The sequence below is a fragment of the Aptenodytes patagonicus genome, chromosome 4 (assembly GCF_965638725.1).
Source record: "Aptenodytes patagonicus chromosome 4, bAptPat1.pri.cur, whole genome shotgun sequence".
Classification (NCBI taxonomy): domain Eukaryota; kingdom Metazoa; phylum Chordata; class Aves; order Sphenisciformes; family Spheniscidae; genus Aptenodytes; species Aptenodytes patagonicus.
Genome location: NC_134952.1, coordinates 13,967,677 through 13,980,113, shown reverse-complemented (window position 1 = coordinate 13,980,113; position 12,437 = coordinate 13,967,677). Strand labels below are relative to the sequence as shown.

General features: G+C 44.3%; 2 protein-coding genes across 10 annotated transcripts in view; one reads left to right on the top strand and one right to left on the bottom strand.

Moving 5' to 3' along the window:
• EVC2 (EvC ciliary complex subunit 2) overlaps positions 1 to 10,023 on the bottom strand; it is an 85,316-nt gene extending 75,293 nt beyond the window's left edge. For all 6 annotated transcript variants that reach the window (XM_076335921.1, XM_076335926.1, XM_076335923.1 and 3 more), the window contains exons 1-2: positions 9,977 to 10,023; positions 7,212 to 7,266 (exon numbers count right to left, since the gene is read on the bottom strand). In XM_076335921.1, coding sequence (XP_076192036.1) covers positions 7,212 to 7,233 — 22 coding nt within the window. In that variant the 5' untranslated portion in view covers positions 7,234 to 7,266; positions 9,977 to 10,023. The remainder of the gene's footprint in view (positions 1 to 7,211; positions 7,267 to 9,976) is intronic.
• Positions 10,024 to 10,354: 331 nt separating this feature from the next.
• The window catches only part of EVC (EvC ciliary complex subunit 1), a 55,991-nt gene continuing 53,908 nt past the window's right edge, over positions 10,355 to 12,437 (top strand). For all 4 annotated transcript variants that reach the window (XM_076335929.1, XM_076335928.1, XM_076335927.1 and 1 more), the window contains exon 1: positions 10,355 to 10,525. In XM_076335929.1, coding sequence (XP_076192044.1) covers positions 10,355 to 10,525 — 171 coding nt within the window. The remainder of the gene's footprint in view (positions 10,526 to 12,437) is intronic.

Here is a 12,437-nt window from a genome sequence, read left to right as displayed (position 1 = left end):
CACAAAACCCAGAAAGAGTTAGAACAAAACTGTTTCCTACCTAGGGAACTCACATATACCCCGCAGAAAACTTCTTGCCATTGAAATATAAAATACCTAATACATGAATAAAAGGTTTCAGCCTTAAATCAACTGTTAATATTTTCAGCACAAAGAAATTTTCAGCAAAGCATAAATAATTGAAGCACTGAGTGCCCTCAGTGCTAAGGGTATTCTGCTGCAAAGATACAGTCTGCCAATTAACCATTAACCACGTCAATACATATTCAGAACAAAAATACTTCTCAGTTGAGTAAGGGTCTCAGTTACATTTCAGCTGAATTGGAGTGCCATCAAATCAAATGTTCCTCAATTTAGTAATTAGCAATATAAATGCCAGCTTATACTCTTACATTTTTATGAAAGATTAGTCCATAATATCACGCAAAATTACAAGAACAGTTTTGAAATCACTTTCATCTACTAAAGTAAAAGCACCTATGACATTAATAAAAGGAGCTTATACTAAAAATCAATAATTTAATATACTAAATTGTCAAAAGGTAAAGCTGCTGAATGAAGAGAAAAAAAGTCATTAAAATTTCAAAATGATAGTTAGCTATGTTCAAAGAAGTTTTTTTTCATTCTTTGCATAATAGTTCTCATTTATTACTTATTTTGAAATCCCGTATTTTAATAATTAGCAATATATATTAATATGAACAAAAACTCTCACTGAAAAGCAAAGATTTTTGGAAAATTACATTTTTCTATAAAGTTTTCATTTTAAAAAATCCTATTATATGTTAATGAAATATGAAAAGCTGAAGATACTAAAATCCCATTAATATGAGAAGCAGCATTTTTTTGAAAAGACACTGCTTTGATGGAAGAACAATATAGAGAAATACTGTTAGCTGTAAATATAAAAGACATGCACAGAGCATTCAGAATTGCACCCTTAAAAGGAGGTCCTATAAAGGGCCTTGAAGCATTGATGCACATGAATCACTGAAAAGATTTCTGTTAACATAATGGATGAGCAGGACACAGTCCTGCTGCTTACAGAACCCAGATGGACATGTGCACCTTGGGGAGCTTCACTGTATTCCCATGCTGGAATAGCATGCTTTTTATTTGGGAGGGAGTGGTTTATATTGGACCAAACTGTGGATATATGGGGCCAGGAAAAGCTAGTTGTTTATATTTTATGATCAGTTTTAATTCACTTCTCTAAGTTTTACTGAAATACTTAAACCACTGTTAAACAATGCAAGATTCAGACCAATTTAGGGACTGTAAAAATAACAAGGTAAACTTGGTGAGAACAGCAATATGTATAATTACAATACCAAATGTCTGCATATCTCTGGGGTTGGAATTTTTTCAGGGTAGTCATGCATAGCATATTTCCGTTTCAAGACTAAGCAACAGCCCAAATCACTCAGGATGACGCCAGTGCTGAACTGTAAGTGCAGTGCAGACCTGCTAGCTACCAGTCTGAGCCCACCTGGCCATGGCACTCCCCAGCAGATCCAAGTATCATACTATACCCCACCTCCAATGGCTCTAAACCTATGTTCTGACTACTGAATCAAGCCTCTTCGCAGTTTTGTATAGATATATCCAAACACTGAAAAAGATTCATTTTACAGTTACTGTGTCTCTCATATATTAATGTAATTGCCATCCCATTCCTACGGAGGTGGAGCACCAATTCTCCTTTTTGTTTTCTTGCCAGACTACAGGAGACACACTTTCCTTTGTAGTAAACAGAAACCCTGATTGAAGACATGGAGCTTCTTTGTAGGGCTTCGTAAAGAGTCAGAAGTCAAAATGGCAAAATGTATGGGCTGGGTTGAGCAACTACTGCCTTAAAAGTGCTTCTTATTTAGCAGATCATTTCCTTCTGTCTTTTGGATGAGGGAGGTCAGCCAACAAGAAGGGGGTAATTGCTTCTTAAAATCTATTTTGTTCTTGTGCCCTATGCAGCATGACATCTCCATCAGCACACCCACAGCTGCACTTTTCATGTGAAAGGAAATCCTGATACTCCCCTCTGGACAGTATCAAGTCCACAGTAACCAATTTAATTAACTGATCATGTTCTTTGACTGTGAATAAATCTCTGGATTACTAATTACACAGATGAGTCTGTTTTCAAGTTATGCTTTGTCATCACTTACAATCCCAAGGTAATGTGCCCAGCTCCCAGCAGAAGTCTCCAGGCACGTTGTTTGGCTGCTCCATCATCGGTAATTGGAGGTTGGGGATTTTGCAGGTTCTTGACATTATGTTAAGCAGCCTCAACGTTGATGATGACTACAAGGATACTTCTGCAAATTCACTTGTATCTTCCCAGCACTCAGTGGAAGGTTTTGCTTAAATAGATTCAATCAGTGTGATGTATGTCTATACAGCAATATGTGCCACTGCCTTCCTCCAGATCTCTTCTCATCCTTCCTATTAATTTTTGACAATATAGGCTGTTTTATAATACCCTGGTTTTCTTTGTGAGTAAAGCAGCACTTTTTTATCTCATTATTTTTTGTAGTATTGACTGTCAGTTAAATAAAATAACTTCTTCCTGATCCACACATATTTAACTGTCACTAGAACATTATACAGCTCAGTCCAGCTGACCTACAAGAATGTAACTGCTTTTCCACATAACTTGCTGCATACTCTTAACATCAAGACAACATAATTGTATTTATCAATTCACCTGCTGTCTCTTTTCAGATAAGGTCCTAGATGGACTGTAGATGGCTGATGATGGCTGGACGTTGAGTATCTGAGAAAGGATGGTACAGGCATAACACATTCTATGGTTTTCACATCTATTCTAGATTTCCATTTTTTTTCCAAAAAAATTGTTTTTTTTTACAAATAGATTCACCTGAGGTTGGAAAATACTAATACTTGACTCCTGAGGCCGTTCACTAACAAGCATCGAGCTTTCTTTTGGATACCCTGCTGCTCAGAAGTGCAAGTGCACCATTGCCAGTGCCCCTTCAGAGGTGCACCCCAATTCTGACACCAACTCTGCGGTCTCCTTGTTCCTTCCACTCTCTTTCTTCTTACAGCTTCAATCTTTGCCATTTTTCTGGCTGTTTTCAGAAAAGCCATTATCAGAGCTGCATGGTCTTCGCTTCCATTAGTTTCTAAATGGTAACTATTCCCACTCCTTTTCAAAAGGGAAACTTTGCAAAGCAGGGGAACAGTTTCAGCTTTACACACAGCCCAGACAGCTCCCTCTCAGCTGGGCTTGCCAGGCTGCCACCAGGCACTCCCGAAGTACAACGCCTCAGGCCAAAACACTTCCCAGCAAGCAAACCAGCAGAGCATGAGGCTTAACCTGGGGCTTTCCTGCAAACATCTCCAAAGAGGCCAAGTGAAACAGTTCATCAAAGGCAGGCAGTAATTTCACTTTCTTTTGAGATGTGAGACAGTATCACCATCTTTAAGACGAAATTTTGTTTTGTTTTCCTTAATTAAACATTCCACATTTTTACAAGGTATTATCAAGTTGTTAAATATTTTATCTTACTTTTAATTAGCACGTTACTAAAATGTTTTCCCATGATTTAATCCTCCATAAACCCAATATAAACAGATACGCCAGAACCCTGTCTTAAACTGCATATTCCCAGCTAATTACCAGTGCTGGTAGGGCAACTTTGTATTGAATTACGAAATGAAAACATGAAAGTAAGTATTAATATAGCTGAAACAGCTGGAAGATTGGTGTAACATTTTACCACTCACGTTACTATAGCATTCACTCAGTCCCACATATGCGCAGTGCCACAACAATATGAAATGACAAATGCACAGTTGATGAGAACAATGATCTCCGCTATTTAATGCTGTTCAATTTTATTTGCTATTCTCCCCAGGTAGTCATTTGCCACTCCTCAGCTTTGTGCACTATTGCTTTGGGTGGTGACCTTTTGCTCTTTTGGACCTCCAGCAGCCACACTCAAGGCACACGCAATACACTTAGGAAGGAGAGCTCGCCACTCTCAGCTCTCACTGCATTCGCTTGCTGCTCAGGGTGTGCAAATACAGAGAGGATCCGACCTGGTACAAAATGCACCTACCGTGTGGAGACTGTGGCAACAGTGGGTCTGTGTTCATACAGGCTGAGGGTGGAAGGATGGGTATCTAAAAGAAACTGTCCTATGTTTGTGGTCAGCGTACTGTCCTTTGCTAAGAAATTAGTTTTGTGTAATGACAGGGACCTTCAATGCTAAAGCACAAGCTTTTACCACTGGACTAAACGGGCTGAGTCCTGAACATGTTAGTGGCACAGATGGACCGCCATTAGAAGGGTAGGTATAACACTATAGTGCCTTACTTGTTCTTGACAGAAGTTAAGGTGAAGGTTATTCTTGGCCATGGCAATTGAATAGGACGATACAAAATTAAAATAGTCTTACAATAGGTTTGCAGCAAAGACTCCAGTATGTCCTTAAGGCTCCCGTACCTTTACAATACATCCTAACCTGCCAAATTACAGTAGGAAAGTGAAGACTGACAAGTTTGTGAAATGCCAAGTTCAGAATTAAAAATCATCTGACACTGAGAGGAAAAAAAAGCAATTTATCTAAGACAGTCATTCTAATTCTTAGCTCTCGAGGGCTGCATATTTCAAGTCCCACATCTGCAGTCTGATATGCTTTCCCCCAGAATTTATCAGCAAAGCTTTGAATAATCTTGCTTTATTTCAGTGGGGAAGAAAAGAGTTAAATATACTTGTTTACCACATTTTTGTTGTTCTGAATTATTCCCTGTCCTGAAAACCATCCAGGATACAAGATCCAATTTGGAGTCCTTTCAATTACACACAACAAGGAACAGGCAAAGGTAGTAATTTACTGTATTTCAGTTTTGAATGTTGCCATTAGCTTTTCTTGTTATAAAGTCACAGAAACTAGACAAAACAAATCTACTTTCCAGACCTGTTTTGAGTAAGTCAGAGCAGACTCGAACATAACTCTCAAAAATCCATTGTGTTCCCCAACCACAGGGCTATTCCGGGATTGCTTTTCCTCATCTTATCCAGAAACAACTCGAAAAAGCTTCCAACAGAAACCCTGAGATCAGTGTGCTGCCACAAACCATTTCACTTCAGCAGACTGCCATTATCAATGACAAAGGTTTTATGCAGAAGTTCCCATCTCACTGCTTTCATTGAGAACTTCTTCAGTAAAAAATGAAGTGTCTAGTACCTTAATTAAGCAAACCACTAAAAACTTAGCTTTAAATATGTTAAAGATTCATGTTTATTAGAATGGGACAATTCTCAGTTATAAAATCAAGCATACAATTCAGTGCTTGTAGCAGCCCCTCGTTTAACACATATATTTATCTACTAACAAAATTGCAGCGTTTCATAGAATCATTTAGGTTGGAAAAGACCTTTAAGATCATTGAGTCCAACCATAAACCTAACACTGCCAAGTCCACCACTAAAACATGTCCATAAGCAGCACATCTACATGTCTTCTTAAATACCTCCAGGGATGGTGACTCAACCACTTCCCTGGGCAGCCTGTTCCAATGCTTGACAACCCTTTCGGTGAAGAAATGTTTCCTAATATCCAATCTAAACCTCCCCTGGCACAACTTGAGGCCATTTCCTCTCGTCCTATCGCTTGTTACTTGGGAGAAGAGACCGACACCCACCTCGCTACAACCTCCTTTCAGGGAGTTGTAGAGAGCGATGAGGTCTCCCCTCAGCCTCCTTTTCTCCAGGCTAAACAACCCCAGTTCCCTCAGCCACTCTTCATAAGGCTTGTGCTCTAGAGCCTTCACGAGCTTCATTGCCCTTCTCTGGACATGCTCCAGCACCTCAATGTCTGTCTTGTCATGAGGGGCCCAAAACTGAACACAGTATTCAGGGTGTGGTCTCACCAGTGCCGAGTTCAAAGGGACAATCACTTCCCTAGTCCTGCTGGCCACATTATTTTCAACCACTAACAAAAAGATATTGCATGTCAAAAACCTCCAGTAGACCCACTTTTTCTTCAGCACCAGAAGGTTCTTCTGAACTACTAAACCACATGCATTTGCTCTCTCAGTGGATGGTACATTAATAATTTGCAACCCATCAGAAAGCAAGATGTGAGCAGCAAAGATGACATTGAATAAATACAGAAAAAAAAACAAGGAAGCTCAGCAAATCTGAATTCTTTGCTTTCGTATTTAAATTAATAAACTCATTTGTGAATTAGCCATGGCACAGGGCAAAGAAATTAGAGGCATCTCACTAGATGACTGCTTCAGAGCGTGCAATTTCTTGGCAAATGCATGTCATGAAATCATCTCTTGGGGAACTGCAGCCATGGGGTGGGTCTATTTCAGACGTTGCATTGCCCCTGTTAATGCGCTGTACGAGGATGTCGTAAACTTTCAGGGTACTCATCTCCACCACACTTGCATAAGGTAGCACACTATTTATTATACAAAGAAAATAAAGACCAGAGACTCCGAAAAACTAAGTGATTTGTCCAAATGTACACAAAGAGTCTGCGGCGGTCAGCCTTCAGACGCAGCTCCTCCAAGCTGTAAGGGACCTCTCTAAGTATCAGGGTACCCTATTTCGATCAGATTAGGCTACTACCACTGGAGATGCTCGGTGTATCTGAGATCAGTGACAAGTGTACTCGATACCCACTGTAAAGAGTATTAGTATCCCAGCAACACTTCCAGACCCCCTACATCTATGAGTCTTTAACAGCTTGGTCCAGGACAAAGTATATTAGTTATTGTAATTGCAGAGGTCTTTGAAAATAGCTTCAAGAGTAAGTATTGCAACAGTGTTAGTAAACGCATAGAGGTTAAGTTAGCTGAAAAGGAACAAGGTCTTGATCAGCATTAAGTAACGTGTTTTCCACAACACTGGGAATGCTGGGCATCAGAGGGTGCTCCCCTACATCATTATGTTTAATGAGGAAAAAGGGCTCCTCCTGAAAATGATTCAGAGCAGGGTACAAACTAAGGGCTTCTCACAGGGGCTCCATTCTAGATGAGCTGTTTAGGGAGCCTAGAGCACCCTCGTTCCTAACTTCTGAGCAAACACACCCCTGTGGCCCAGGATCAAGAGTCCCACGGATGACAGCGGGCCACCAGGGCACAGCTCCAGTCCCCTGCCCACCTTCACACCCATGCCCTGGGAGTCCTGGGACTCCCACAGCACTGAAAAGAGAGAGAAAACAGTTACATACCTGTCATTCCCAGACATTCCATCTCTTTTTGAAGCCACAGATTACCTTTAATAACCTAAAGTTAATACAGAAGAGAGCAATTATAAAGAAGAACTGTTTTCATAAATGTCTAACATTGAACTCTTACGCTGAATTTATACTTCACAATTAGACAGAACCCTGTTCCACAAAGCCTCCGAGTTTCACAAAATTAACTACCAGAAGAGACACAACACGGCTCTAGAGGTCCCCCACAGCTTGTCAAGCAGTATGAGGCCCTGCTGTCTCCCACTATGGCTATGCACACTTGGGGCTCAAACTGTACTTACACTTCATATTATCAGGCTGAGCCTCTGCGCAATAGTGGAGCAGAAGGGTTTGCTATTAGTTTATTCTTATAAAATAATCTTTCTTTGTCATTTTCAAAGGCAGATTTGAGGACACTGGAAAATCCAATCACTAGGAGTCAGCAGGAATGTGTCCATATTGGATGATCAAGTCTACTGACGTTATGCTCATTTTTCCTTCGGAGCATTACACAGAGCCTTTCAAAGGGACCACAGGCTAAAAACTGCAGCTTACGAGGCAATCTGTGACAGCCTCCTGCCTCTGCCCAGACTGCAGAGATTGCTACAGAAATCACAGCTCTAGAACGTCAGTAAAAGAAACCAGTATTTTTAAGGCAGTGTTTTGACCAAGATGTAGTAGTCATACAAGCAAGTTTTCATTTAATAAAAATGCTTCCTTGCAGGAGATAATAGAGAGTTAGGAATGCTGGCTGATTAACAGTGATCTTATAAGTCCACTGAGTGACGTGAACCGCACTTGCTGTTTCTGTTTGCTCCCAAGCACTGCATGTGAGTAATGTTAAGTACTGACTTATGTCAACATCACTGTTACAGTACAGCAAGTTACGGGCAATTTTCTCCTTTGCCTGCTCAGGGAAGCCATCACTTTGCTTATTGCTAGAGCTATAACCTTAGTTAACCTTCTGTGAAAATAGTCCTCACTTCAGATAGGGCACTTTCCCTCAAAATAATAGAAAATGCAAGACATCTCACAAATTTGGATGCACCAGAAGCCCTGTGTTTTAAGTGGACACTGCTCTGGAAAACAAGTACGTATGGGATTGGAGGCAGCTCTTGTGGAGGAGAAGGAAAGGACAGAGAAATGAACACAAGCGGGAACATGTAGCACACTGAGCAGCCCCAGGATGCAGCTCTGGGAGACCCCAGGCACTGAGCTCTTCACTAGGGGCTATTTGCAAATACCTTGTTGTACAGCTCTCCCTGCACTCCAGAATTCCTGTACACAAACTGAGTTATGCCAAAGTTCTCTAATACCATCATTAATTTCTTCTCATTGGTTAAACAATCTATATGACCCTGAATTTTGAGTAGCCTAGCATCTCAAGAACGCAGAAAGATAAGAAGAGGAAACTTCAGCGGCAAACTGAAAATTGTCTGGTGGATATATATATATATGTATTTCCATATATTCATATGGATATGCAGCAATAGAAATCACGTTAAAAGGGAATTAACCTTTGCCAGATATTTCTAGAGCAGTCTAGAGCCCTATCTGCACTAAGGAAATGTGTACCAGTACACTAAATGGACGTAACGACACCAGTGTAAAACACTGATGAAAATATAAAACACCAATATGATGGTCTATTATGTTAAATGTTGGGATAAATCTTGTTTAAGTGGTCTAAGTGTGCATAAAGGCAGAAAATGTGGCTTGCTAGCTAACAAGCTTTATTTCCTCCTTCCTAGGAAATCAGTGTACAAATGGCTCCTGATTTCCACAGACTCCAGGCATTCATTCACCTGTGGTTTTACAACAGCTCATGCACAAAAATCTACGGTGTTCATATGTCCATGTGTGTCAACTACAGATGACATTACAGCACTCCTTGTTTTTTCTTCTGCCCTATCTGACATTTAGTTCTCAGTAGTCTGCACTGGAAAATACAGTCTGGATATTCGGCACAATTCTTCCACTCTGCTGCAGAGCGCATCCATAATACCAGAGGGCATCACGAGGGGCTCCACATCGGCAAATAGTGCCAATTCTACAGGCCACCACTCACATCAAGCTTCAAAAGTAATTAATTTAATGCAGTAATATTGCCAGCAGACATTTTCCCAAGCTTACATTAATTTATTTTTCTGGTGGAAAAATAAGTTGGGGTTTTTTTTCATTTTCCTGCAATACTATTTCCTGCTGATTAGTCTTTTTGTAATCACACCACAAACTATCGTTCATGACTCCCTCCATTCCCCACCGCGCAGTCTCAGCTATTTTCCACATGGGCAAAAGAAAACTACGTTGACACCTTTTGAGACAGCTTGATAAATACCTACCTAGATAAGGAGAGAGAATGAAAAATAAAAGCCGTATCCTAAACTGCTAGTGGCACTCCTAATAGCGGGCTGAAACCAGTGGGCAGGAGTGCTGTGACTAGATAAAAAAACACCAAATGCCTCTGCTCAGGAAGAACGGCGACGCGGAGCCACTGTCGGCATGTGGCACGTTGCAGTGGCCCCACCACGCCGACCCCTGGCAGCTTTTCGGGCCGTCGCCCCCAGCCCAAGTGCCTGGGAAGCGGCCGCTGCTCTGCCGAGCCACCGCTCCTCCGGCAAACCCCGCCTCTGGGGCTCGTTGCGCCCTCTGACAGAGCCGCTCCTTCGCCCGCCATCAGCCGCCGGGGGCCCACGGATCCACCCCGCTGAGGGGCTGACCCGCCACCCGCGCAGCGCCGCGCGGGCACACCGCCTTACCGCAGCCGCCGTCTGACCGCAGGGCTCCCGGGGCGAGCCCCGCGCCCCGGCCCCCTCCGCGGGGTTCGGCGGGGGGCGGCCCCCGGCCCGGGCGCGCCAGGTGGCCGCTCCGAGAGGCTGGGCGGGCGCGGAGGGCCCACCGGGGAGCAACGCCAGCAGCAGGCCGGCCAGCAGCCGCCGCATGGCGGCGGGCGGGCCCTCCGCGGGCGCGTAGGGCGCCGCGGAGACTTTCCAGGCGCTGCCCCCGAGCCAGGCCGGGCCTCAGCCGCCGCATCCATCCGCCATCGGTCTCCTCCCACCGCGGCGAGGGCGGGGGGCGGGCGGCGGAGGGGCCCCGAGCAGCGGGACCTCCCCTCCCCTCTCTGCAGGCCGGGCCCGATGGCGGCGGCCGAGGGCTGCGTGCGGGCGGTGGGGCTGCAGTTCTGGGCTCGCTCGCTACAGGCGCTGCCCGCCCTGCTGGCCCCCGCCGTCCTCCTGGGGCTGCTGCTGGGCGCCGCCGCCGCCGCCCTGCTCTGCCGCTGCGCGCTCGGGCCGCGCCGGCGGAGAGAGGTACGCGGGGCGGGCGGGGGGCAGGCAGCCGGCCTTCCCCAGTGCCTTCCGCCGCGGGGAGGCTCGGGCCTGTCTCGGGGTGAACAGCTTGAAAGAGTCGGGACTGGTTTGTGAGGGGCGGCGGCCCCAGAGGGGGCGGGAGGTGCCGCCGGCTCGGCTCTGCCCGCTGCACGGCACAGCCGGGGCTGCCTGAGCTGGGCCGGGTGCCCGGGGGCGCGGGGCGAGCGGCGCGGCCGGTGGTGTACTCTGCAGTGGTGACTCTCTGCGGGCTTGGGGTGAGCTCGGTGGTAGGTGGGGAGCCCCGTAACTCCTGACACACTTCTGTTGGAAAGGATTTTACTACTTTCTTCATTTAAAAATTTACTGAAACAAACGGGCTGACTTAAAAAAGAGGCCGGTTTAAGTATTTATGTGTTCTCAATATTGCCCTACTGGCCTGTATCTTTAACATAGGTGACCCACTAGATGCCTCTCGCAGCCATCACTTCTTGTACGAGGCTGTGTTGCTTTCGGGGGATAATGGAAGGTGTACCCAGGTTGCAGAAACTTCGTGGGATAATTGAGAATAAACACTAATTTTCATCCTAAACCAGTAAGAACAATGCAGTTTGCAAAGCATTTTACGAACTCTTCCAAAGTTCATTTTACAAACAGCACAAGCAGAGTATTAGTACTAACCCACAGCAATAACTTTGCACTGAGGGTACGCACGTACATACCCAAGAAATAAAGGAGGCAGAATACATCTGAGAGTTTGCTTGATGCAAAACTAACAGGATTTTCTAAAGCATGTGATTTTGTTAATAACATACTGCCTTGCTGTTTTAAGGACTGTGGTGATGGTTCATATCTCTTTACTACATACTGTGTTTGTTTGGACTCAAGGATTGCAGAGGTAGCACATACCCGCAGAACCGCTACTAGGCAGATATATTTCCTGAGAATTATATCGACTTCTGCTTCTTTCTCCCATTGCATTTAGTCCCAAGTCGTGCCAGATTGACTGGATATAGCAATGGTTGGCGCTGGTGCAGCTGGGAAATTTGGAGCCCTGCGGAGTGTTCTACCAGCCTGCAGTGGGGGGTCTGGTTTGGCTTGGTTTTTAACCACACCTTTTTTCAGCTATAACAGCTCTGCTGCGTGTGCGTATCTGCTAGTGTTGATCGTCATTAAACATGACATAAGAGAAAAATCCTCTTGCTCCCAACTGCTTTTAAGTAGGAGGTTTGAAACTCTGTTTGACGCCATGCTTTAGCCTAGTAATGGAGGCACTTCAAATGCTGGATCGATGCATCTTGTGCGAGTGCAAGCCTCTCTGATTCAGTTGCTCATTTTCCCTGCCTTAATAGGTGGTATCTTTATTGTACTGCCACTACCAACTCAAATATAGCCATGTACAATTTTATCCTTTATGTCATTTATGTCAATAGGGAATAGAAGCTGTCAGTTCTCTCTGGCCCAGATCTTCAGATGCATTTAGGTGCTTAAATGCCATTAAAATCAATGCTGCTGCTGTAAAAGAGTTGTTTATTTTCAGAGAAGAATAAACTGCCCACTGACACATACACAGCACATTGCAGGGTGGGCAGGTTGTATCCTGTGGGTCTGATTTCCCAAATCGGACAGGGCTACCTTAGGCTATCTGTGCCTGTTCCTTCTTTGTACTGTCTGCCCCACCGATGCTATGGAGCAAGCCTATTGTGTGTATAGCAGGTACTGAACTGCACGTATTACAGCCTTCTGTATCCAAAGTAAAAGCAGGGATAGTTTACCTAAGTATGCCATGTTCCTTCCCAAGCAGCTGAGTTATACTTGCAACAGGAGCAGGGCAAGTACCTAGAGTCCGAAGCAGCCATAGGCACCGCGATAAGCCACCGTCGTTTGTCACTGAGCCCCAATTAATCACTATTCT